This window comes from Diceros bicornis, chromosome 15 (assembly GCF_020826845.1).
Source record: "Diceros bicornis minor isolate mBicDic1 chromosome 15, mDicBic1.mat.cur, whole genome shotgun sequence".
Lineage (NCBI taxonomy): Eukaryota > Metazoa > Chordata > Mammalia > Perissodactyla > Rhinocerotidae > Diceros > Diceros bicornis.
Window position 1 is genome coordinate 40,347,011 of NC_080754.1, and position 27,610 is coordinate 40,374,620.

A 27,610-nucleotide genomic window follows, 5' to 3' on the forward strand; every position below is an offset into this window, starting at 1 on the left:
TGGGGAGATGCTATTCAACCCAGTACAGGGGCATCACTGCATTAGCTCCCTCACAGTGCTGAGCATTTAGCTTCACGTCCCCCCGCTCCCAGCACTCACTAAATGCCAATAAATACTTCCTAGGGGACAAGTATCTGCAAGAGGTTGTGTATGTGGTCTCTGGCCTTGAGACCAACTAGAGTCTAATTGGAAAGAAAGGATACTTATGGTTGAAAAGACGGCCACAGGTCATCCCGGGTCCTACTCTGAAGAATTCCCCTGCCTGCTTCCACTGGGAGGTGAAGTAGCATCCACACAGGCACGTGTCCTGGCTGATGGTAACGTACATGCTCCTGCCCTTCATTAGCACTGTACAGGGCATGTGCCACTAGAGGATTGGCTTTGAGCATGGAGATGTTGAATCCCATTGCGAGTGTGGTCTTGAGAAAGTTCATGCAAGATGACCTGGAGGATATGCAGCTCATCTGTTTCATCTGGATTCAGAAGACTCAGCAGTTGCCTCCAGTGACCTCCAGGGATGACAGGCTTACTGGAAAAGCTGACCAGAGAGCCTTGGGAAAGTAGGACAATGACAGAGCTGTGCTCACAGAGGTGGGAACTGGAAAATTCCAGGATCTCTAGCAGCTCTGGGGCCTTAGTCTGGGAGGGAGGTGGGGTTCTAACCTATGTACTCTGCCTATATGTGCCAGTACGTCTACATACCTGCTGTCCCCTCCTCTCACCACCCACAGAGTGGTTCTTTCCCTCCATCGTTGTCTTTTCCTCTTCCTCATTGTTTCTGGTGATTCACCTTCTTAATTGCTGCCCAAGGTTGCCTCTTCATCAGGGCCATGGACAGGACTGTTTCCTCTGCAGCCTGTGGCCTTGGCGGACACCTTGGCTAACATCGCCCAGCCCTCTGCAGGTCGTCAGAGAGTGTACACCTGGACTTGTTCCCTACTCCTCCATTGTTCTGACCTCTTTTAGAATTGCTTTTACAGCTGTGCCTGTGAAGTGATGCCTCCACATTCTCCAAACGTGTTCTTAGAAACAGCTTTGGCTGAAATCCAGTCATCTATCTATTGTGGGATGTGCTCAGGTTTTGACTCAGGGACCCTTTATGAGGAGCCATGGGAGAAATTTCTCTCACATCTTATTAACAGGAATTGCTTTGCTTTTCCTGAGCAACTGGTTTGGGTAGGTCTTTGGACAAATGAGTCATATATCTCACCATGCTTCCCTCTGTACTGCTTCCTAGAAGCCTGTAGCACGTTTACATGGCTTTATTGTATGGATTTCGTGTACAACCTCTTCATCTGACTTTTTTTTAATCTCTATTTTTTTCTTCACCCTAATTTCCTCCGTTGTTTTCTGTCTGCCTATAATGTATATGGTTTTATAAGATGTATCAAATTTTTGAAATGAGGTGGAATATAAATACATTTCAAAATAGAAACTACCAATTACAATTGTTCATGTGGCAAAATTAAGCACCTATTTTTGCCTGTTGCCTTGACTAAAACATGTTTCCTGCACTATTTGTGTCTATATAGCACAAATTGAATGGGTTTAAGGGAGAAAGCAATCACTGGGGGCTGGAGTGGTTACATTTGAGTAGCTCCTGCAAGGATGTGGATAAAGTGAAAAACTTCTCAAGGGTCCTAATGGACCCTTCACCCATCTGTCTTGGAGCCTGGTCAAGCTGAGCCTGTGTAACCTAGACCAGGAACGTCATGCTGTGAGGAGAGAAGGCCTTATGACTGGGGGTCTTTATTCCTCAATATGGGTTTCACTTACTACAGTTTACATATGTAAATTTTACAAAGCAAAAAGAGAAAAATAGCACAGAAATATGCCACGAGCGCCATAGAAATGACTAGTTTTGGGCCGGCCCCGTGGCTTAGCGGTTAAGTGCGTGCGCTCTGCTGCTGGCGGCCTGGGTTCACATCCCGGGCGCGCACCAATGCACAGCTTCTCCGACCATGCTGAGGCCGCGTCCCACATACAGCAACTAGAAAGATGTGCAGCTATGACATACAATTATCTACTGGGGCTTTGGGGGAAAGAATAAATAAATTAAAAAAAAAAAAAGAAATGACTAGTTTATTGCTCTCAAAGTTTTTATTTTAGAATTTCAGAAGTACGGTCAATTATTTTCAAAAAGATATTCGTGTTTTGCTCAACGTAAACAATAAATTATAACAATGCCCAATCAATGATAAATAATCTACATATTTCTAGTATTAACTTGAAGAAATCATAGGGATTTATCTCAGCTAGATATAACTTAGGGAAATTTCTCTGTCCTCGTCCTGTTCAAATAATTTTCTCCTTTTGGTGTTTTGATTCAGGGAAGTAAATTCTTGATTATCTGCTTTAAGTGTTCTAATTTTTGAAAGATACCAGATAAAATACAATATTCCTAGACAACCAAACAGATGAGAAAAGTGGGCTGGCTGGTGGAGGGAGAGGCATCATAGGACGTGCCCTGGAGCCAGACAGACTTTTAAAAAATTTTGTCATCTTTGCACTGTCCACTCACTCGGAAAACGGCAGAGTTGAAGGTAATAACCATTTCCATTACAATGTCATGAAGATTAGGTTGTACTAGTCTTTCTCCTTTCAGAACAAATCTCGTGTTCTCATATACCTGAAGCAGATGTCAGGATGCAGATGGAACACGTGGATCATCATAGGTCCATAATGCAACAAAAATTCTCTCTCTCCTAAACATAATTAAAATGTTGATTTCTTGCCCTTTTTAAGTAGACTGTCATGGATCAAAAACAGAGAAGAGGAAATGGAATTCTGCTAGCTAACATTAATTACAAGACAAAAATATCAGACTACCAATATCTTTAGTTCAGGCATTTCCAACATGCTTTATGTTTATTACCTTACACAACTGAACTCTTTCCTCACAGAACCAAATGGTGCCGTGTTCAGTGAAGCTCACAAAATTATAATTTTGATTTAGTGACAGATTAGCACTTAAAAGTGAGTGGCACTTTTAAGATTGAAAAATTCAAATAAGCATGCTTTATCATTTGAGAACAGACCCCTCAGAGTTCTTTCCTTGTCAAGTAATTTAACAGCTTGTTTTTGTGTGTCTGTGTTTCCAAAAGGATGACATTGGAAAACTGGGCAAGTTGTTGATGAATGACTCCTTCAACGTCTGGACAGCTCACAAGGATGGTTATAAGATGAAGGATTTTATTCGATTTAAGCCCAGCCGGAGGCAAATCTATCTATTTGAAAGGGGAATAGTGTTCTGTAAGATACGAATGGAGCCCAGTGACCAGGGCCTGTCTCCTCATTACAGCTTTAAGAAGTCTATGAAGGTAAAGGGGTCCTATTGCACATGAGAGTCAGCACACCCCTGTGGAGAGAGATATTGTCATCCTTATTTTACAGAGAAGGAAACTGAAGCTTAGAGAGGTGGGTTAACTTGCCAAATGCCACACAGCAGAGCTAGAATCCATACCCAGGCCTGTCTGACTCCAGAATCAGGGCTTGTAATCAGTCACCAGATAGGACTAGGGCTGGCACAGAGGTGCCTTTGTGCCGGGTAGAGAAAAGGGACCATATGGCAGCCTGTCTGGACAAACTAATTAGAAAAAGTACTCTCTTTCCTCCAGCCAGAATAGTGAAAGACTTGGTGATTAGAGCATGGAGCATGGGCCAGATTTCATCTTTGGCTTGCCCTCCTCAACCGTGCATCTTTGCATACAAGTGTAGGCAGCATCCTGACCCAGGGGGTCTGGGAACCCCTGACCACACCAAGCATTGTCTCTCGCCTGTGTAGGAAATATTTCATAGCTAGAGGTGAGACACACACACACACACTTGTACTCTTGTGATTAAAGTTAATTTATTCATAGTAACTTTTGTTATTTATGTTTCTTAATGGATACTAATTTAGTTACTGTTGTGTAAAGATTTGTGAAGTACTTAGATGTTAAAGGAGAGATGATCTCTTCCCCTAAAGGTTGAGGGCTACAGCTCTGCATATGGAAAGATATAGTGTGTGTAGTCCTCTGAAATAGACAAGACAGATGACCCTGTGCCAGATTGTGTTTTACGCTGCTTTTGGGGCTGTTAACAGAGGACAGCAAAACACTTAGAAGGAAGATGGAAGAAGAGAGCTATCAAGGGTAGAAAGGATGAGAGTGGCAGACAGGGACAAGTTTAAAATCAGAAAATGATGGTATAGAGCATTTCTCTTCTTTCTTTACGATAGTTGCTGACACTTTCAATTCGCCAGCTTGGAAGGGGGAGCAACAGAAAGTTTGAAATTGCCAACCGAAATGGACTTGAGAAATACGTGCTGCAGGTAAAGCTGAGGCCTTCCGCACAGGTGTCCTCTACCCTTTCCCTGGTGCGTTCCCACAACTTGACAACTGTTTTCTACCTCGTTGTTCTAAAGGCCACCCGGAGAATAAAAGCCCTGTGCAATTAATCCAGGTGGTCTGATACTCATAGTATTTTCTTATTTGTAATTGTAGGCAGCTTCAAAAGAAATCAGAGATTGTTGGTTTTCAGAAATAAGTAAATTATTGATGGAACAACAAAACAATACTAAAGGTAGGTTTACCCGTGCTGACTTTAGTCTGGAGAATTATACTGTTTCCAACTTTGTGGTGGGTGTGCAGATTGGGTATATTGTTAAAGAAAATGGTTTGCCGGGAAAATAACTGTGGCCACATTTTCATAGGCCTTGGAAGCATCTGTGCTTGCTTTAGATTGTGTGGGATTTTTTGTGGTTGTGTGTGGGTGTGTCCCTTTTAGTTGTGTTCCTCCCACATACCGAATTGCCAAGATCAACTTTCTCAATCCAAAATCCTAGAGCTACCCAAGAAAATGTTACTGGAGATTTAAATAGCCAATACTACTTTCAGAATCTATACTGCTTTTTTTTCAGTTAAGATATAATTAATATACCATAAAATTTATTCTCTTAAAGTGTAGAGTTCAGTGGGTTTTAGTCTATTCACAAGGTTGTACAATCATTACCACTAACTAATTCCATAACATTTTCATCACCCTCTCCAAAAAACCCTGTACCCATTAGCAATCATTCCCCATCTTCTGTCTCCCCCTGGCCCCTGGCAACCAGTAATCTACTTTCTGTCTCTCTGGATGTTTTTTTCCCCCTAGGAAAGATTTGCCCTGAGCTAACATCTGTTGCCAATCTTCCTCTCTTTCTTTTTTTTCCTCCCCAAAGCCCCAGTATGTAGTTGTATATTCTAGTTGTAGGTCCTCCTAGTACTTCTATGTGAGCCGTCACCACAGCATGGCTACTGATAGACGAGTGGTATGGTTTCGCACCCGGGAACTGAAGCCAGGCCACTGAAGTGGAGCACACTGAACTTTAACCACTAGGCCGTCAGGGCTGGCTCATCTATGGACTTTCTTATTCTGGACATTTTATATAAATGGAATCATATAAAATGTGGCACTTGCTGTCTAATTTCTATCACTCAGCATAATTTTTTCAGTGTTCATCCATGTTATAGCATATATGAGTACTTCATTCCTTTTCATGGCTGAATAATAATGCATTGTATAGATATAGCATATTTGTTTATCCATTCATCAGTTGATGGATATTTGGCTTGTTTCCACTTTTTGGATATTGTGAATAATACTGCTATGGAAACTTGTGCACAAGTTTTTGTGTGAACCTATATTTCCAATTCTCTGAGATATATATATATAAATTGCTGAACCATATGGTAACTCTGTGTTAACTTTCTGAGGAATTTACAAATGGTTTTCCAAAGTAGTAGCACCATTTCTCATTCCCACCACAATGTATGAGGGTTCTATTTTCTCCCCTTCCTCACCAATATTTGTTAATATCCTTTTTTTATTATAGCCATCCTAGTGGGTGTGAAGTGGTAGCTTATTGTGGTTTTGATTTGCATTTCTCTAATGCTAATGATGTTGAGCATCTTTTCTTGTGCTTATTGGTCATTTGTACATTTTCTTTGAAGAGCTGTCTATTCAACTTCTTTGCCCATTTTTAATTAGGTTATTTGTCTCTTCATAGTTGAGTTGTAAAAATTATTTATATATTCTGGATACTAGACTCTTATCAGATATATGATTTGTAAATATTTTTCCCATTCTGTGGGTTGTCTTTTCACTTTCTTGATGATATCTTTTGAAGCACAAAAGTTTTTAATTTAGATGAAGTCTAATTTATCTACTTTTTCTTTGGTTGCTTATGCTTTGGTGTCATAGCGAAGAAACCATTTCCTAGTCCAAGGTTATAAAGATTTACACCTATGCTTTCTTCTTAGAATTTAGTTTTAACTCTTACATTTAGGTCTTTGATCTATTTTGAGTTAATTTTGTATATGGAGTGAATTAGGTGTTTAAATTCACTCTTTCATATGTGGATGTCTTGTTGTCCATGAGCCGTTTGTTGAAAAGACTGTTCTTTCCCCCACTGAATGATCTTGGCACTTGGTAAGGACTCAAGTGCCGTAACAATGTTTGTGTTCCCCCAAAATTCATGTGTTGAAACTTTACCGCTCACTGTATTGATATTAGGAAGTGAAGCCTTTGGGAAGTAATTAGGAATAGATGAGGTCATGAGGGTGCAGCCCTCATGAAGGGAATTAGTGACTTTATAAGTGCCACAAGAGAGGTTGCTTTCTCTTTCTGCTCTCTGCTATGTGAGGATACAATGAGAAGTCAGCAATCTGAACCCAGAAGAGGGCCCTTATCAGAACTCGACCATGCTGGCACCCTGATCTCAGACTTCCAGCCTCCAGAACTGTGAGGAATAAATTTCTGTTGTTTATAAGCCACCCAGTCTGTGGTACTTTGTTACAGCAGCCCAAACTGACTAAGACAGCACCCTTGTTGACAATCAATTGGCAATAGATATAGAATTCTTGGTTGACAGTCTTTTTCTTTAAGCACTTTGAATATGTCATCCCACTATTTTGTGGCCTCCATAATTTCTGATAAGAAATCAGCTATTAATCTTATTGAAGATTCCTTGCATGTGACAAGTTACTTTTCTCTCACTGCTTCCCAGATTCTTTCTTTGTTTTTGACAGTTTGATTATGATATGTCTAGGTGTGGAACTCTTTGAATGTATATTTGTTAGAGTTTGTAGATCATCTTGAAGGTATAGATTAGTGTTTTTCATAAAATTTAGGAAGTCTTTTGTCATTATTTCTTTGGTCATTATTTCGTTAAGTATTCTTTCAGCACCTTTGTTTCTCTCTTCACCTTCTGGGACTCCCATTATGTGTATGTTGGTATGCTTGATGGTGTCCTACAGGTCTTTAAGGCTCTGTTCATTGTTTTTCCATTCTTTTTCTTTCTCTTCTTCAAACTAGGTAGTTTCAATTGACCTATATCTAAGTTCTCTGGTTTCTTTCTTCTGCCTGCTCTAATATGCTATTGAGCCACTCTAGTGAATTTTTCATTTCATTTATTATACTTTTCAACCCAGAATTTCTATTTGGCCCTTTTTAAATATAATTTCTCTCTCTTTATTATATTCTCTATTTGATGAGTTTGTTCTCATACTCTCCTTTAGTTCTTTATATACGATCCTTTAACTCTGAACATTTTTTAAATAGCTGATTTAAAGTCTTGGTCTAGGAAGTCCAATATCTTGGCTTCCTCAGGGACAATTTCTATTGACTGCTTTCTTTTTTTTATGCATATGGGCCATACTTTCTTGGTTTTTTTTTTGCATGTCTCATAATTTTCTATCGAAAATGGGACATTTTAAATAACATAATGTGGCAACTCTGAAAATCAGATTCTCCTCCATATCCAGTGTTTGTTGTTGTTAGTGTTTGTTGTTTTTGTTGTTGTTTGTTTAGTTACTTTTCTGAACTAATTCTGTAAAATCTGTATTCATTGTCATGTGTGGCCACTGAAGTCTCTGCTTAGTTAATGACTAGGCAGAGATTTCCTTAAACACCTGAAAGAAATAAATATTCTAGTCTTTGCGAATGGGCTCTGTATGGATATTGGGGCACATCTTCAACACTCAGCCAGGCAGGTGACAATTTCACCTTAGGCTTCACTTCCTGTTGGTGCAGAGTCTCAAGATCAGCCAGAGGTGAGAGCATAAGGCCTTATCAGATCTTTCCTCAGCCTGCACACAGCCCTAGGCATGTGCACGTAGCCTTCTAGACTCCCAGGGATATTTTGGAGCTTTTCAAAGCCACTATGGGCATCTCATTCCCAAGCTTTTTCTTTTAAACTTTGATTAGCCTATTTTTGGCCTATTTATTATCCAATGCCTCGGGCAGCTAAGAAGTTAAACCATTGCCTCTAGTCATTTTCTACAAATGTCCCTGGAAAAAAAGCTTTTCACACTGGGCAAGCTCTGAATCAGGTCTAATAAAGACAGCCTCACAAGTGGAATATTCCAAAGAACCCCCAGAGAAGTCAAATAATGACAGTTCTCTGGGAATGAGACTGGAAGGAGCTCCAACCCTGTTCTGCCCCCTCCTATGGCTTCCAGATTGCTACTTTTCACCATGATCACAGGCTGTTGGTTTCTAAGGCTACCACCAAGAAGGAGGGGGAGGATAGGAATAGGGCAACTAAAACACCATAAAGCTCACTTTTCATACTGATATTCAGCCATTTTTCTTGAATAAATGCTGTCCTGATTGCTGTAAGCCTTTGTTTAATTTCCAGTGTTCTGAAAATATTGTTTCTGACTATTTTTGCCAGTTTTTCTTTCATGCTTTCATGGAGGAGAGAATTTTTGGAGGGATTTTTTTCTGCACCATTTTCACAGATGTCACTCGCTGTACTCTTTTATTTTCTTTCTTTTTTTTTAATAATATTTATTTATTTATTTATTTATTTATTTTTCCCCAAAGCCCCAGTAGATAGTTGTATGTCATAGTTGCACATCCTTCTAGTTGCTGTATGTGGGACACGGCCTCAGCATGGTCAGAGAAGCGGTGCATTGGTGCGCGCCTGGGATGCTAACCCGGGCCGCCAGCAGTGGAGCGCGCGCACTTAACCGCTAAGCCATGGGGTCGGCCCTGTACTCTTTTCAATAATTAAAAATCATCTTTGAGTAAGCTTTACCCTTTCGCATTTATTTTTTCAAAGATCCTCATAACAGCAGAGATATTTGGTAGGAAAATGCACAATAAGCTTCCCTAGAGCAGTGTTTCACAAAAGGTTCACAAAAGGTGGTTTAGGGACAACCTGCATTATAATTACTTGAAGGGCTTGTTAGAAATGCCAATTTCTGGGTCCTATGATAGAACTATGGAATTAGGAAAGCTAAAGTTAATGCCTGGGAATATGCATTTTAGCTTATTAAGGTTTCTAGACAGAGGCCTTAAATTACTATTTTTAAAATATCTTTATTGAGGTATAATTGTCATAATAAACTGTACCTATTTAAAGTGTACAATTTTATAAGTTTTGACATATGTACATACCTATGTAAGCATCACCACAATCAAGATAATGAACACATCTGTCACCCCCAAAAGGTTCCTCATGACCCTTTTTATTACCTTTCTCTTGCCTTTCCCTCTCCCTCTACTGCTCCCCAGGTGATCACTGATCTTTCTGTTACTTTAGATTAGTTTGAATTTTCTAGAACTCCATAAAGAGAATCATATAGCATGTAATTTTTTTGGTCTGGTTTCTGTCACTCAGCATAATTATTTTGAGATTCATTCATGTTGCTTTATGTAGCAATAGTATATTCCTTTTAATTGCTGTGTAGTATTCCATTGTCTAGATATACCCAAATTTCTTTATCCATTTACCTGTTTAAAATATTTCAGTTTTATTCCACTCTTTTGGGCTATTTTGAATAATGCTGCTATGAATGAGTACAAGTCTTCTTGTGGACATATGTTTTCATTTCTCTTGGGTAAATACCTAAGCGTGTAATGATTAGGCCGTATGGCAGGTGCATGTTTAACTTTCTAAGAAATTACTAAACTATTCTCTGAGGTGGTTATATCATCTTATATTCCCACAGCAGTATATGAGAGTTCCACTTGCTCTGCATCCTCACCAATGCTTGGTTTTGTCAGTCTTTTTAATTTTAAGCTTTCTAATGGGTGTGTAGTAGTATGTCATTGTGGTTTTAATTTGCTTTTCCCTAATGACTAATAGCTGAGCATCTTTTTGTGTGCTTCTTTGCCATCCATATATCTTCTTTGGTGAAGTGTCCATTCAAATCTTTTACTCATTGTTTTCTTATTATTTAGTTTTGAGAGTGTTTTTATATATCCTAGATACAAGTCCTTTATTAGATATCTGCTTTGCAAATATTTTCTTTCATTGTGTGGCTTATCTTTTCATTCTCTTAAGAGTAACTTTTAAAGAACAGAAAATTTTAATTTTGATGAAATCTAATTTTTAGAAATTTATGGACCATACTTTTGGTGTTGTGCCTAAGAAGTCTTTGTCTAAAAGTCACAAAGATTTTCTCCTATATTCCCTTCTGGAAGTTTTGTAGTTTAAGTTTTACATTTAGGTCTCTGATCCACTGCGAGTTTTTGTTTTGGGGGGGGGGAGGTTGGTATATGGTGTGTTGTATGGATCAAAGTTCATATTTTGTTTATTGATGTCCAGTTATTCCATTACCATTTCTCCAATTGACTATTTATATATAAATAAGTGCATCTATTTCTGGATGCTCTATTCTGTTCTATTGATCTATTTGTCTATCTTGACATCAATGCCTTACTATCTTGATTACTGTGGCTTATAGTAAGTCTTAAAATAACATCATTGGAGGAATACTACTCAGCCATAAAAAAAGACAAAATCGTCCCATTTGCAACAATATGGATGGAACTTGAGGCTATTGTGTTAAGTGAGATAAGCCAGACAGAGAAAGATAAACACCATATGATTTCACTCATATGTGGCAGATAAACAAATACTTGGACAAAGAGAACAGATTAGTGGTTACCAGAGGGGACGGGGGTTGGTGGCTAGGCATAAGGGGTAAAGGGGCACATATATATGGTGACTGACAAATAGTAATGTACAACGGAAATTTCACGTTATAAACTATTATGACACCAATAAAAAGAAAATAAGATCATCTGAGTCCTCCAATTTTCTTCTTCCTTTTTAAAGTTGTTTTGGCTATTCTATATCCTTTACATTTCTTAGAATCAGCTTGTTTCTACCAAAAAGCTTGCCAAGATTTTGATTAGGATTGTGTAAAATCTATAGATCAATTTAGTAAGAACTGATGTCTTAACAATATTGAGGTTAATCTACAATTTTAACTGAATCACCCTTCCCTGCCCCGCCCCACAGAAAAAAACACACGTTTGTTATGAGGACATGATATTTATTTAGTTATTATTTAGTTAACAATTCAGAAACACATTTCTTAAGTCCTCTTCAAGTCCTAGCACTGTGCTTCCTAGGTTGTGACAGGAATGTAAAATCTAGATAAGAAGCAGAACCAGACCTAGCGTGTAGTTTAGATAAAAAGAAAAACCTTACTGAACTGAAAGACAGGCCCAGAGGGTCATCCTAGCCCCTTCTGTTCACCGACAGGCAATCAGAGGGTCAATTTCACACAACTTTTTGGCAGCAGAACAGAGGGGCCTGAGCCTGAATCACCGAGCAGGGTCTGATGAGATGTCACCGTGAGTGAAGGCAACAGCGAGGGCTCTAGGAATTCAGAGGGGCCTCAGCGCGCTGTGTGAGGGAGCAGGCGCAGGGCCCTTGGGCTGCTCCCTGAGACGAGATGAGGCTGCAGGGGCAGAGTGCAGACTCAGGGGCATCAGGCACCAGGGGAGGGAGGTTTTGAAGACTCTAAGATCAGGAATATCAGGACCTTATATCTGTCTAGCACTTTACAAAGCTCTGGCACATACGACATTATCACCCCAATTCATTCCTACAGCGCCTCTACCCTGGGATTGCTGGGCACGATAACTCTGTGCACTCTGGGCGAGGCACACAGGGACCCCAGCGACATGGGCCTCTAAGGTGACAGGAAGGACATGGGAGCCACTGAGGGATGTGGAGACAGGGCCTCTGGTGACAGCTGGGCAGAAGGGGCCTTGTGCCCAGAGAAGTTACAGACTCAGAGAGGCCTTGAGCAGGAAAGAGTAGAGTGTAACCCAGTGGGTGGGACACGGCAGCACAACGAGTCAAGGAGGGAAGCAGGCACTGTGGTTTGGGACAGCCTCTTCATTTGTAGCCTGATCACCTGTGACCTGAGGCCTAGGGAGACTGGGGAAAAGATCAGCCCCCCGGGGAAGCCTCTGGCAGCAGAAAGCTTTGTAGGGGCAGCACAGTGCAGTGCGTGGGATACAAGGCTAAGCCCCAGTCCTGGCAGAGAGCCAGAGTACGAGGCCAGAAATCAGGGCCGCAGGCCCATCCTAGCAACTCAGCAACTCGTGCCGGTCACATGGGTAATGAAAGGAGGACCCAGGAACCTTTGAAAATCACCGAGTTGCCTCTAAGGGAGCATGATCAGTGATGATTCGGAGCCTCACTTGAGAGGTTCATGGGTAGAGTGGAAGGAAATGAGATTGAGAGAGGAGGTAGGCCTCAAATATCAGACTGAGGATGTGGCCTGTGTGCTGGTGCAGACGGAGGGAGGTGAGACCTGGTGTTGTGCTCACAGCTGGGACAACACCTGGACAAAGAATGTGATTCTTATCACTGTCCCTGAAACAACTGATCTTTCCCTCACCAAGTCATGTAATTTAGGCTCAGGTGAAAAAAATGAGCACTTAATGGGCACATTGTTTATTCCTTAGTTCAGCATTAATGGAGCTAACTGTGGAAACTTGGACAGACCAGAATCAAGCACTCAGGGAACACAGCAAGCGGGGAGAGGATGCCAGGGCCCCATGAGCCAGGACGGCAGAAACGGTTTCTGAATTACTAGGCAAACAAGACTAAGATCCACACACTTTCATATATTTTTATAGAATTCCCTCTATGTGTGTATAAAATCAATATGTAAAATCCATTCAAACTGGCTTACATTTGAGAGTGCTGGTTCTTTTTTTTTTAATTTCAGGCAAAGAGAATCTACAGTTTGAAGCAAGCACTAGGTGTATACTAATTTTTGTGTGTGTCAAATATTGTAGATAGTCCATATTAATTCTACATGATTGCTTTTATTGATTTTTTTTAACACTGAGCTTATTACAAGGGATTTCCAATTAAAAATATATATATTAGTTCCCTGAGTCCACTGCCAGCCTAGGGTCTTTTTCCTAATGCTTGCTTGCTGTGTCACCAGTTGAGGTCATACCTGCCGTTTTGAAACCTCCCTTAATTGCCCTTGCTTCTGGCTCTTTTCTTGAGCTTTCATGCGAGAACCTCCAATTCATGTGAGAAGCTATTTCCACCAGGCTGCCTGCCTCCTACTTTGCAGAGTAGGCAAATGTACCCTCTGATGTTAACCCGTTCAGCTTCCCTCACTCCACTTGGAGCTCTCCTGACCAACATTCTTCTCTCTCCATCCCTCCTTGTCTGGGAGGAAGATGCACCCACACTTGTTTGAGGGTTAAGTTCTCAGTGGTGCTCTTTACCCCATCTGTTCCAGGCCACTTAGAAACTGTCTCTGCCTGTAATGCCTCTCCCTGTCCAAGGCACTCAGGAGGTACCTAATAAATGCTTGTTGAATGAATTTCTAGACTGTGATCCAGTTCAGGTACAGAAGGCTGCTTAGTTTTTCAAGACATATTTGGCCTGATCCTAGTGGAGATACCCTGGGCCTTAAAACCAAGAGATGATAAAGGTGGGAAGGAGTGAGGGCTCTGGTAGACAGCTGAGTCCCTTTCCCTTCTCTCTACACCCACACTCTTATGGAGTATCCTGTTGCAGCATTTAACATGCTATATTATAATTTTATGATGCGTTTAAGTTTTTCTTCCCACTAGACCATGAATTCCTCTAGGGCATGGAGGTTGTCTTATTAGTTTTAGCTTCCCTTGGGCCTCATATTATTACAGAAGAGCCTGGGGCTGGTATAGGTGCTCAGTAAATGTTTAGTGAGTAAACAAATAAAAGAACTCATTGAATAATCACAGTAGGCTAGCAAACTACTCTGCAAGTGGAGTCAGGGGGTGACGAGGTTTAGCTCAGGGCACTTCTTACTCATCTCGGACCTCCAGTGCCCAGCAAGTGGTTATTTGTTGAGCTAATCTAACCCAAAAGAGTTACTATAATAGTTGGCATTTCAGGACAGGGGAGAGGGAAGGAGGGAGCTATAGTGAGCCAAGGAAACAGCTTTTAAGAGGATGAAAGGGGATTCCTCCTCCTCACCCCTCCGACTTTAAGACTTGCAGCCAGTTAGATGTTAACTGTATAATCCAGCAAGTGGTATCCCTTGAACATTCCCTTATTGAATGTCATGCACAGAGCTGGGGCAGGTCTTAGACTAACGTGAAGGAGGAGGATAAAGCAGGTCCTTGAGACTTTAGACCAGGAGAACCTGGGGTGAGCCAGCACCACTCCAACTGCTGTAGGGAGGAATGCATGTGCCATTCTTTCCGATGGTTGAATGTTCATACATATTTCTCTAAAGCAAAGGCAATGGAGTGGAATTTGTACCCTGGATTGAAAATATGGAAAGAGCTACCAGTAGTAAGGAAGACCTAGTCCCCAGCACATGAGGGATTAAAGATAGGATCCAATGGGAGAGGGGGGCATGGAAACAGTGGGTGATACCAGCTGCTTAGAAGCTGAGAAAGGCATCGCCTAAGTCTGAGCCCTTCCTTAATTATGTGAGCTAGAAGAAAAAGGCATAAAATTGATTTCCTGCTACTCATTTGTGTAGATCTAATTAGGCCAGAATTAAAATGAAGGGCAAATGTTTCACCTTGAGAAGTGATTCCGTCTTTGGGAAAGCTGTCCTCTTAAGGAAATGTTTGTAGGGATAAGAGCATTGCCAGAATATCTCTACTTGGGAATAAAGACATCGGATAGTGGCACTTTGTTTCTTGCTCTATCCAGGATTCATGGATTTCACCTCCTTTCCAAGCTTTCCACAGAAAGGGTTAGGAACCCTTCTTCCAGGTGCTTCCCCACAAGACTTCGGCTCTGACTTCTTTGTGTGTCAGTTTTCTGGTAGGCAGAATTGGGTGTGGGATCAAAAAGAAAAACAAGTGTGGAAGCATTTTTATATTTTATATTTTAATGACATCATAGATTATGTGTTTATGGGGCTTTGAATGTGCTGTTTTTGTTATCATCTTTTCTTTCCTTGCCTATTTAAATTAAAGATAGTCATTTCTAAAAGGCCTTCTACTTTATGCTTTTTCCACTACCCATAATCAAAGTCTTGGGAATTTAATATTTGAGATTTTGGTTTAGACTATCATGATTTAATTTGATGGGACATGAAGTATGTATTCAGGCATATAATTTATTTAGAAAAGGCCTCCAGAAGGAGTTTTAGTTCAAAATACACTTATTGAGCACCTATAAAGTACAAAAAGTCATTGAAGAAACGTACACAGACCCTCCCTACTCCAGGGCAAGGCTAACTAATGTGTGTTTGTTTTTCTGACTTCTAGACCCTTGGATGCTAATGAGTATGAAATGGCAAATTAACAGGAAGATGGTCACATAATTAGGAAATTGGATATTCAGTCTTGGTCAACAAATATTAATGGCAACGCCATTAATAAGGCAGTGATTCTCAATTAGAGTGTATATGTATGTTATAAAATTTTGTTATAAAATTTGTATGTTATAAAATATGTATGTTATAAAATTTAGAAAATAAAAAATGACTTATTTTCTTCTTAGTACAGATCAGAAAAAGTGAGGCTTGAGAAATATCTTGGCTGGTGAGAGTTCATAGAATATAGTCCCTAAATTTTCTTTGCATAATAAGCCTGTCCCTCTATGGGAATACTACAGCACAATCTCTGGGAGGGATGAAACTTTTATGTTTTGTTTTCTGTGGAGACTTCATATGGGCTTGTAAAAAACTTTTTTAAGAAAAGATAAAATCAGGGGCCGGCCCTGTGGCTTAGCGGTTAAGTGCGCCTGCTCCGCTGCTGGCGGCCCGGGTTCGGGTCCCGGGCGCGCACCGACGCACCGCTTCTCCGGCCATGCTGAGGCCGCGTCCCACATACAGCAACTAGAAGGATGTGCAGCTATGACATACAACTGTCTACTGGGGCTTTGGGGAAAAATAATAAATAAATAAAATCTTTAAAAGAAAAAAAAAAAAGAAAAGATAAAATCAGATTTTCATCTCCTAAATAATTGGCTTTATTCCCTAATACTGTCTCTGATCAAATCATGTCTGCTTCCCTTTCTATTTTGAAAAACTCAGAATGAAGGAAGACCCCTGGTATTGGACCCTTCTTTCAGCTGGGATCCTACAGACGAGTAAAATGTGTCTTGAGAATTCCAAGGTTATTGGCAACAGATGACTCTTCAGATTATCAAGGACTATTAGAAAATTCAACCTATCAACCTTATCTAGTCATAGAGTATATTTTGTTCTTGAGGTACTTAACTCCTTTTTTCATGTGCCAAGAATCCCTCAAAGAGACTTTTAAAAGACCCTTTGCTTGAGGACAGAAGGGGCAACATTGGCACAATCTACAAATTTGCAGATATGAGCCAATTGATGGAGTTATAACTCCTCCGTCACCCAAAATATAAGGACGTCGATTGTCCAGGTGCCTTTCTTTTTTTCCTTCTGTCTCTATCCTGCTAATTCAAGATTATCGGACCCAAAGGAGTGAGATGAGCATGCACACACATGCATGCACACACTATTGATGCTGGGAAGGCAGGCTGGTTTCAGGAGACAGAAAGATAACAGGGGGATGACTGTTATGTGACTGTGAGCTTTGGTGACTTTTTCACTAGTTAGGTTCACAGAAACCAATCAGCTCTCCAGAAGACTGGTTGACACCTCAAAAAAACTCAGAGTTATTTTGTGAAAATTAATAGAGTAAACTGACAATACCAAATGCTGGTGAGGATGTGGAGCAACAGGAACTCTCATTCATTGCTGATGGGAATGCAAAATGGTGCAGACAGTTTGGCAGTTTCTTACAAAGCTAAAGATAGTCTTACCATATGGTCCAGCAATCATACTCCTTGGTATTTACCCAAATGAGTTGCAAACTATGGTACATCCATACAATGGGCTACTATTCAGCAATAAGAAGAAATGAGCTATCAACCACAAAAAGATGTGGAGGAAACTTAAATGCATATTGCTAAGTGAAAGAGCCAGTCTGAAAAGGCTGCATACTGTATGATTCCACCATATGACACTCTGGAAAAGACAAAACTATAGAGATAGTAAAAAGATGAGTAGTTACCAGGGGTTCAGGGTCGGGGCGGGGGGTGGAGGATGAGTAGGTGGTACACAGGAGATTTTTAGGCCAGTGAAACTTTTCTGTATGATGTAACAGTGCATACATGATTAGAATGTACAACGTAAAGAGAGAACCATCATGTAAACTAAGGACTTTACTTAATAAAAATGCATCAATATTGGTCCACCAATTGTAACAAATGTGCCACACTAATGCAAGATGTTAATAATAGGAAAAACTGTGGGGAGAGGGTGGAGAGGGATTATATGGGAACACTCTGTACTTTCTGCTCAAGTTTTCTGTAAACCTAAAACTGCTCTAAAAATAAAATCTTCAAAAAAATTTTTTAATTAAAAAAACACCACACACACAGTTGTATAGTAGAGGCTGTTGACACCTCGTCCAGATCCTTCTTATCATGCAGGTGCACCCACAGGTGTCCAGCCGCGGTGAGGTTAGCTGCTAACAGCTCACAGTTGTGCCCTTCTGAGAACTGTCCTCAGCTGACCGGAGCCATCTCGCCTGGAAATACCTGAGAGGTTATGGCCTCCCTCAAGGGCAACTTACAGCCAGCCGATGGCTGACGATTCAGGGTACAAAACCAGCCTTTCTGCCTCAAGATGGGACACTGGGGGCGCCATCCAGGCTCCAGGGTTTCACAGGGGATCAGGCGCCATCCAGGCTCCAGAGTTTCTCAGGGGATCAGGCTGGTGCTAGACTTTGGCTGAACCCACGTCTATACCTGGTTCTTTTCTGCCCTGTCTTCTGCCCTCAGTGCCTTACAGGTTTCATCTGAAAGCCTTTTCTCCATAACTCGCTTGCACAATCTGCTTCTGGGAGAGCTGACCACGACTGTTAGTACCAGGAGAGGCCCTAGAAAGGATGGGATTCTGGTGTTGGATCACTAGCTGGCCTAATGGCAATGAGGACCCCATCACTGGTGGTAGGTGGTGTTGAGAGTCCTGGTCCCTGGCCTGCTGTGGCAGTTCAATTGCTAAGACCTTCACCTGTGGGGACCTGGGGTCCAGATATAGGCAGACAGGGATGCACCAGCTGGTGCAATGTCCCTGTCATTTGAGAGGTTTGGGGGAAATATCAACTATCAGGACCGAGGAATTGGGAGGCTATTGCTAAGCACCACCGATGCATTGAAGGACATGAAGAAATGACAGGCTCAGATTAATCACCAATTTAAAGCACAGTCAGAAGATCAGAGGACCTCCTTGCCAATGTTCAGCCCCTCATCTCCTACAGTGGAGGGCAGTACTTGACAGAAGGATGAATTCTCAGCTTAGGCAAGTCTGCTGCCTGATCATTTGGGGCTCCTAGTGCCAGTAGATGAGCAGGCAAGTCAGACCCTGATAGGGAAGATGTGGGACCCTAAAACTTGAGATGAGGATATCTAGGTTCATGCCCTTGATTCCCCTGGACTGGCAGCAGTGATCCACTCCCCATTGTTGGAAGATAGACACCTTTCTCCTCCCCCTAAGATTATGCAGAGACTTCAGATGAGACACGCTTGCCCTTCTAAGGATGCATCCCCACTGCCTTCCCTACCCCTTCCAGAACAATAACTAGCATCAAATTACAACATGATCTGACTGGGGAAGAGGCACATAGATCTCTGGACATGAGCTCAAAATGTGAAGATCTTTTATCGTGCTTTAATGCCCACCAGAGAACATCCGTTGCAGAAGAGGTCCCAAACAACTAAGCTGACTGGATGACTTGACCAGCAGGTGTCAGCCAGCTTCTGCCTCGGCACCTGAGTGCCTGCACCATAGGCTCACAAATGGAGAAGCCCTGGCAGCAGAATGGGAGGCTGTGCATGGGCCCAGCAGTGTGGGTCCCTGTCATCAAGACTGATCTAGCTACTGCCACCGTTGACTGTCCACCCTGCCAGCAACGGCGGTAGATGCTCAGCCCCCTGTTCAGTACTACCCCTTGGGGAGAACAGTTGATTTCATCAGACCGCTGCAGGCTGGAAAGTACAGTGACTCATCCTGGTGGGATTGACACATGTGCCTTTCCTGCCCACGGTGCCTCAGTCAGCATCACTTTCTGAGGACTCACATGTGTCTGATCAGCCATAGAACATTGCTTTGATGGAGGGAATCACTCTATGCAAAAGAGGAACAGCCATGGGCATATGATAATTGTTAAATTATTTCATGCACTGTCATAATGAAGAAAATAAGTTCTAGCAAACAGTCTTCTCTGGTGAGAGTGCAGGTTATTTTAGATATCTGACCCATTGATTTTAACTATTTTAAGTTTCCTTTTCTGATTATAAAAGGAATACATATGTAGATTATCAAAAATTTAGAAAATACAGAAAAGTACAAATAAAAATGCAAATCAGACATAAGCAGAGACAACCACTGTAAATATTTTATCCCAGACTTTTTGTCTATAGAAATGCATGATTTTTTTTTTTAAAAAAATGGATCCATACTACACAAACAGTTTAGGGGGCTTTATATTTTAGTCTTAGTGAAAAATTCCCATGAAGTCTCGGAGGAAATGGGCAAGGCTTTGACTGAGCCCCTTTAGACACATCAGCTTGTTCTTCCCTCCCACCACCCACCTGTGGGCCTGCTGCAACCCAGAGCATCTGAGGGCAGCTGGTTGCTGAGCTAGGAGGTGGTTTCCCAGGTGTGAAGTTTCTTTGACCCCAGCTCCTAGCAGCTCTGAAAGTCTAAGACAACAAGCTCAGACCGCCCTAGAAGCTGCCAGGGACTTGGACAACAGAAAATGCACTAAAAAAAAAAATGTGTTGTGAGAATACGTGGAATCTGAGAGCAATTCATTGAATGCTTAGGAGTGATTCGCTTCCTCTTGGCCAAAGACAGGTTTGCAAAGGAAATGTACACTTCAGGTATAGACCAGCCTAGATGTCCAAGTTTACACTCTGGGCCACCAGGCAAAAGACCCTAATCCAGCCCAGTACCCATGGAAACATCCTGGGGAATCTCTCCTGTTGTGAGCTCTGGTAAGCTACTGGGATGCATCAGGCACAAAGTGACCCCACGGGTTAACTTGGAGAAGGCACAGAAAGAACCTGGTTAGCAGCAAGCACAACAGTTAAGGGCTCAGCACGGAGGGCTTACAGACCCCAGCTCAAATCCAGCTCTACTTCTGTGGATGAATGAGCCTCTTTGTGCTTAAGTTCTCGTCATCATTTGTTTCACAAAATAGAGGTAAGACTGTATAATCTTGCTGTGAGAATTAAATGAGATGAAGCTCTTAGGCTAGTGCCTAGATCACTGTGCACATATTATCATTAGCAACTAGTCACCCAGGTTTGTTCCTCCGGGGAAGGGAAGGAAAGCCAGGAGCTCAGGCGTTACTTTAAGGCAGCTCTCCACGCCAACACCCCAAGTGGAAGTGATGAACTTTAGATCATGTGATAGAGATGGTCCTTAAAAAGTTTTGCATAATTGTAAGGAATAGAGAAAAATCCAGTTCGAAAAAAAATAAAAATAGTTTTGCCCATTTGAAATCTCTGAGCTGAGTGGCCTCTGAACTAGCGGGATCTCCATTGTCCCTTTGTGCCACCTAGCGGACAGCAAGGGAAAAGCCATGATTTTATCTTCAAAGTCTGTGGTTTAGGGCCAGCCGGGTGGTGTGGCAGTTAAGTTCGTGTGCTCTGCTTTGGCGGCCCGGGGTTCACCGGTTCGGATCCTGGGCACGGACCTACCCACTGCTCATCAAGCCATGCTGCGGTGGCGTCGCACATAGAGCAACTAGGAGGATGTACAACTATGACATACAACTACCTACTGGGGCTTTGGAGAGAAAAAAAGAAAAAAAAAAAAACAAGAAGATTGGCAATAGATGTTAGCTCAGGGCCAACCTTCCTCCAAAAAAAAAAAAAGTCTATGGTTTACCAAAAACATATAGTATTCTGATGAGGCTAATTTAAACTCACTAATGGGTTCACTTGTTAAGAAATTTCATTCAGTTCTTTTAAGCAAAATAGAAACTTAGAATTCTGGTACTAAGTGCTAAAACTAAATTCCCTAAACCATTTAGGATTGATGTGATGTGTGTTATAAAGATCATCCACTGAGGGAAATGAGAATATGCCCCAGTACTTATCAGCATGAATTTTCATAGCCCACCTTTCCCATCCTTCTCATCCTTCTCCACTCCTTATGCTTCTTCTGGCATGTGGACTGAGAGTGCCGCAGAGGCTCAGGGTATGTCTTCAACACACTGCTGAACCTGGCTGGTACCAGAGTCATTCTGCTCATTTTCCTAGAATGCAATTATCACTTAAAATTTTGCTGTAATCAAATTGAATATTTGTCAAGTGTTTGGTTTGGTTTTTCCAGTGTGTGTGTGTACGTTTGCTCTGTGTTTCCTTTTAAAGCCATTTATTACCTTTATAATCTGTTTTCTCCTCCAGATGTTTATGAAGATGAAGACAGTGGCAGACAAATCTCTCCCAAACGTGAGTAATAGTAGCACACTTGGAGCCCCCGAGCTGTCCTGGACCTTCTCTATAGTACTATTGTAATTACTATTAACCATAATCATTACAGGTGTTATTTATTAAATTCCTAGGATGTACCAGACATTTTACTTTATAAACATTTTTGCTAATCCTTACACCAACACTGAAAAATAGATATTATCCCCATTTTAGAGACAAGGAAACTAATGCTCAGAGAGGTTAAGTGGCTTACCCAAGATCACACAGCTAGTGAGTGACTGGCAAAGTCAGAATTGCACTCAGGTCTGACTGACTCCAAAGCCCCTGCTCCCACCACCAGGCAATGGGCCTCTCATCTATTCACTCACGTGCCTGTGACCTGCCAGACCCCAGGCCCTCAGTGCTGCCACTTTTGTAGTTCCTAAGACATAGTACCTGAGACTCTTAATACCACAGAGCCCGTGGCCAGTGAATCTAAGAAGAAGGGATTAAATATAGAAATGACAAAGGTACAGCAAAAGGCACACCCAGAACGGATGCAGTTTGTCTCCCTTAAGGGTCTTGTTGTGAGGAGATTGTGGTGACCCCCCCCCCACCTCCCACAGCCCCTGTCCTCCCCTGTCTCCCAGAATAGAATAGAATAGAATAGAATAGAATAGAACAGAACAAAATAATGGAACATAATAGATGTGATCATCACACATTGTAAGGTAATACTGTTGCATAAACTTTTGCTTTAGTTTTATAAATGTATTTACGTGTGTCCCCTGTGTTGGGATGTAAAATGTGCATCTCCCTGTGGCTGCACTCTAAGGAGAAAGGAAAACCCTGCTCTAGACCAAACTGGGGACTGTGGGGCCCCAGGCGACCCCACCCTCACCTGTGGCACCAGGGCCGAGGAGGCAGCAGTGCTGGCAGTGTTACTCTCCTTCTCTTCTTTGTCAGAGGCAGTGCTGACAGTCCCCAGCAGGGAAGAGGCGTCTGGGTCTTGACAGCACTGGGGGGGATGGTTCCTCTTTCCAGCTCGGGTAAATCCTTACCTGCCTCCAGGTAACCTCTGCCTCTAGATGACCCTGACATAATGCAGTCAACCCGCCAAACAAGTGAGAGCCCCTCTGTGCCAGCCCTCTGCGGGGCTCAAGTCCCGCCCGCCCCTGGAGGGCCCACAGGAGAGGCGAGCAGCCGCCAGCACCAGGTCATCGATTTACCCCTGGTGCCACCTACCCTGCGGAGAGGCTGGACCTTGGTGTCAGGTCTTTCAGTTCCCGCGTTGCCTCCAGCCCTGCCCACCCCAGGCTGGGGGTGTCCTGCGGCTGACGGAGGCCTCAGCCCGGCCCCATCCCCAGCCTCCCCGCGGTGGCTCTGGGGTCCTCAGCACCCGGCATTGTCTGGGGCGCTGAGGCCACGGACCCTGGAGACGCAGAGGGTGGTTAGGGCACTGCTTGTCCGTTCCTCCCTCACAGCCTCTCAGCGGGACCGCCACTCCTCCATCCTCACTGTCCCTCCTGGTGTCAGGGGCCGGGGTTGAATGACCACCCGAAAGTGGCGTCTCTGGGGGTTACTGCAGATGCCCGGAGTCACATCCGGAGGGGGGCGGTGGGAGGCACCTCCCTGAGCCAGTTTCTCCTCTGCCATCCCCGCCTCACCCCTACCACGTCCTGGGACCAGGGATTAAACCAGGCTTTGCTTCAATCCGACAGGACTGTGTCCCTCCATCTGGAAACGCCCCTCTCCCCACCTCCCACCCACTCCCACTTCTACTCCCCAGACCCACCCCCGCCCTGTGTAAGGCAGGCTTCTGGATGCCAGGGAGCTGCCTGGCTGCTCCCTGTGTTGGTCAAACAAGGCCCACTGACCTGCTCTGGGGAGGGCTCCGGGCCCCGGAACGCAGCTTGGGGGGCCTGTGGGCAGCAGGTGGGGGCTTCCACTTGCTTGCCTCCTGCTCGCCTAGATAACTGTGCCCCCACCCCACCCGCAACTGCAGGCTCCTCCACTCCCTCTCCTTGGCCATTCCTCTGCCCAGAATGCCCTCCCTCCCCACCCCTGCCCGCCTTCAAGGCCTCGCCCCAACCCCCTCCCCCTGAATTCTCCCCCAACAGAAACTCTGCACTCAGATTCCTGTAGGATCCGATTACTCAGCTGACCCTCAGCCTGGGGCTGCCTCTCTTCAGGATCTTTCTGCAGATGCTGCCTCCCTAACCTGACTTCTGGGCAGTGTAGGGGCAGAGACCACGTTTTATTTACGGGTGGAGGAAAGAGCAGGAATGTTGTAGAATCCAGCCGCAGTGCTTACAGGCCAAGGGAACTTGGCCAAGTGATTATTTCCCTCTCATCTCAGTTTCTCATCTGTGAAATGGGGCTAAGGCCCTTGCAGGGTTGTGTGAGACAACTTTTGACAAAGGCTGACATCCCGGCAGGCACAGAGCGCGCGCAGTACTGTGGGGGATGCTGTTCCGCACAGTTGAACAGTCCCCAGCATGTAACTGGTGCACAGTCGCGTGACTGGTTAATCAAGTCACTGGAGAGAGAGGCAGGATGTGCTCCTCCCTCTGATTTTCCCGTGGGGAGAGCAGTGACATTTGGCAGAGCCTGCAAGGAGATGGGAAATGGGCAGTAATCAGCGGAGAGGAACGGAGGCAAGGACGAGAGGAGGGCGGGGAGCAGGGAGGGGAGGTAGGAGGGAAGGCAGGACAGTGGTCAAGCACAAAGGACAATGAGCGTTTTCTTGGAGGACAGGGAGGTAGGGCTGTGAACACCATGTGGACATGTCTTCTCAGGTCTCCTCAGTCACAGTTACAGAATTTCAAGCTGGAAAAGGGAACCTGGAGATCACACACACACACACACACACACCCCAAGCCCACACACACACACACACACACACACACCAAGCCCAGGTGGAGCAGTCCAGGGCCTGGGCGAGCAGGACTAGAAATGGAGAATGTGGATGGAGAATGGCTTCCTCTGCAGGTGCTGCCTGCTACATCCTGCCCTGGGCAGCAGGGCTCCTCCTCCCACCGCCTCGCCCTGACAGCAAGCCCAAATTCTTCCCTTCTTTCCCCGAGGCTGCTCCAGCAGGGAGTTTATCTCCGTGGAAACCTTTGACGATTGTGAAGGTGCAGAAGAGATGGAAAAGGAGAGCCGTGCTCTGAGTGTAGTTTATTTCCTTCTTCCCTCCTTCACACTCTCCCTCACTCCTAGTCATCAGCTTGTCCGGCCTCCTCTTCCTCTCTCCCTTCCCCCTCTCCCTCCTGTTCATGAGTCTCATCTATAAGGACCTGGCCTAATCCAGGAAGCTGAGGTCCCTGGATCTGCAAAGTGGCTCAGACCCTTCCAGCCCAGCATGCGCTGGTTTCTGGTCATAATTAGGGGGCTCCTGCTGAGACCCAGAGTGACCAGGTGGGAGAGCTGGGCTGGGCCCCGCCCCCGCCCTGCCAGCGGGAATCGCAGGGTGGGCCTGGCTTAGGCCTGGGCATCCCCCGCACTGCTAACTCTGAGGGTGCACCCCTGTCCCCTCCCTTCCAGCTCTTGAGACTTTTCCAGTTGGACGACAGTTATGAAACCTGTTCCTCCAAATCTGTTCTGGAAACGGGAGAAAGCATCCAGGGAGAAAAAGCACGTGATGAAGAGGAAACGTGAGTGTGCAAGAGGAAAGAACAGTAAGCGAATGTGTTAGCCAGTGCTTCTCTTCTCGCATTTCCAGGGCAACAAACTAAACTGGGGATGTCCATTGGCTCGCTCGCCCCTGGGGAGACGACTAGTTTCCGGGCAAAAGCAGTGCGGGCGAGGGAAGGATGCCCGAGGCCCCCTCCCCGGAGAACCGACACTCGTTCGTGACACCCGCGGCTCCTCGACTGGGGGCGCGGAGGGCGCGGCCCATCTTTAAGCAGAAAGCAGCAAAGGGGCCTCCGAGCCTGCGGACCTGCTGCCCGGGCAGGGGGCGCCAGGGCCGCCTTCCACGAGCCCGAGGACGGTCCACGTCCCGCCCGCGGAGCCCACCTATCCGGGTGACGCCCGGAGAACCTCGAGCGCAGCGGAGCTCCCGCCTGGAGGGCTCAAGGCAGGGTTTGTCAACGTTGGCACTTTTGACTTTGGGGGCCGGATAGTTCTTTGTTTGTAGGGGCTGTTCTGTGCATTGTAAGATGTTTAGCAGCATCCCTGGCCTCTGCCCACTAGATGCCAGTAACCCCCTCCCCGCCCACCTACCCATATTGTGACAATCGAAAATGCCTTCAGACGTTGCCTAATTTCTCCTGGGGCTGGGGCTTGGGGGAGATCGGTTGAGAACTCCTATGGAGCCTTGGAGGAACCCAAGCTGCTCAAACCCGACAGGGTAGAAGACTGCCGCCCCCCCCCCCCCCCCCCCCGCCCCGGCGCTCTTCCCCCCAAGTCCCGGGAGAGTGTTCACGGGATGCTTGGGTTCCTTTGTTCCAGGACTGTGTCGTTTCCGAGCACATGGGTTACAAGTGAACTTCTGAGATTTTTGTGTTATTTTATCCTAGTTATTTAGTTTTAGGATTACTGATGGTCACAGTTATTTATTTTAGGTTCTGGGTTGTTTACTTTTACGTTGTTAGATTTTTTAGTTATTTGGTTTTAAACTAGTTCATTTTCAGATTTATTTCATTTTTGAGCGTTATATTTTCTGAATTTTTAATTTTCATAGTTTTTGAGTGATTTTCAGAGTTACTTATTCTCAGTTATTTTCACTTATGTCGTTGCCATTGAAAATTTTTTTGTTTGGTATTTTATTTATTTCATTTTCAGAATTATTTATTTTCAGAATTGTTTAGTATTTAGTATTAGAATTACTTAGTCTATCAGTCAGGATTTAATCAAGAGAGAGACACCATCCCAGTTATTTTAACAGAGAGAATTTAATATAAAGAATTGCTATTCAGTTTATCGGAGATTTTAAAAGGAAAACCAAAGTGATAATGAGACGTCATGGAGATTTTAACTGCGAGAAGCAGCTACCAGCCCGAGGGCTGAGGGAACAGAGCGGAGAGGTTGGAGGTGGCCCCGCGTGGCTCTGGTCAGCCCTCTGAGGAGGAGGCGCTGCCTGATGGGACAGGTGCCCCAGGAGCTCACACGCAGCCGGGAGCTGGATGCAGAGCTCTGAGGAGGGGGCGCTGCCAGCTTGTGCTGGTGTCTCTGAGGAGAGCTGGTTATGGAAGTGTTGGGAAGATGGCAGACTGCAGCTACTGGAACCAACTGTTGCTCTTGGGGTGAAGAGCAGTTGCTGGGGAAGGCTGACAGGAACCCCGGCACACAGGGTTCCTCTTTTCTCCTCCAGCCTCTGGTCCGTCTGCCCTACGGGCCGAGCCTGACAGGCAGCAGCCGGCAAAGGAGGCAAGCGGCCCCACACCAAGAGGCGGAGAACAGAAGGGTGGGCCGGCAGCTGAGAAATAGAGCCAATGACCAGCACGCTGAGCTCTGGAGTTATCTGGTTTTAGAGTTAGTTTTGGATTTAGTTAGTTTTGGAATTGTTAGGGTCACTTTTCACTAGATGTGTGATCTGGCTGAGTCTTCAGTCCCCTGATTTGTTTCTGGAATTGAGTGGGTCAACAAACACTGAGAGGAGTGTCTCCTATGAGACTCGAGAAAATCACTTTAGAATTCAAGAAAAACAAAAATAAGTGTCTCACTTTGTTCATGAAGAAGCCCTTTGAATGCATGGCCAAAAAACGGCAGAGACTAAGGGACAGACTTTCAGGGAGGGGCTCCTTGGCGCAATTGTCCAGCAGAGTGTTTTTTGAAATTTTTGTTGTGGGGCCACCGTCTCATGACTCCTTTCCTAACAACAAAGTATCTTTCCTGATAGAGTGTGTTTCAAATGTGTAGACTATAGTATTTATTATTTGAACAATAAAATAAAGTTTTCCC

General features: G+C 44.1%; 1 protein-coding gene across 8 annotated transcripts in view; it reads left to right on the top strand.

Annotated features, from left to right (window-relative positions):
- Window positions 1-25,383, top strand: part of MCF2L2 (MCF.2 cell line derived transforming sequence-like 2) — a 230,930-nt gene extending 205,547 nt beyond the window's left edge. For 7 of the 8 annotated variants that reach the window (XM_058556251.1, XM_058556257.1, XM_058556258.1 and 4 more), the window contains 5 exons: window positions 3,105-3,320; window positions 4,220-4,312; window positions 4,485-4,563; window positions 21,698-21,742; window positions 25,250-25,383. In XM_058556251.1, the coding sequence (XP_058412234.1) occupies window positions 3,105-3,320; window positions 4,220-4,312; window positions 4,485-4,563; window positions 21,698-21,742; window positions 25,250-25,284 (468 nt within the window). In that variant the 3' untranslated portion in view covers window positions 25,285-25,383. Of the gene's footprint in view, window positions 1-3,104; window positions 3,321-4,219; window positions 4,313-4,484; window positions 4,564-21,697; window positions 21,743-22,774; window positions 24,381-25,249 lie in introns of those variants that run through there. The other variant, XM_058556252.1, reaches the window with a different exon arrangement.
- The last annotated feature ends 2,227 nt before the right edge of the window (window positions 25,384-27,610 follow it).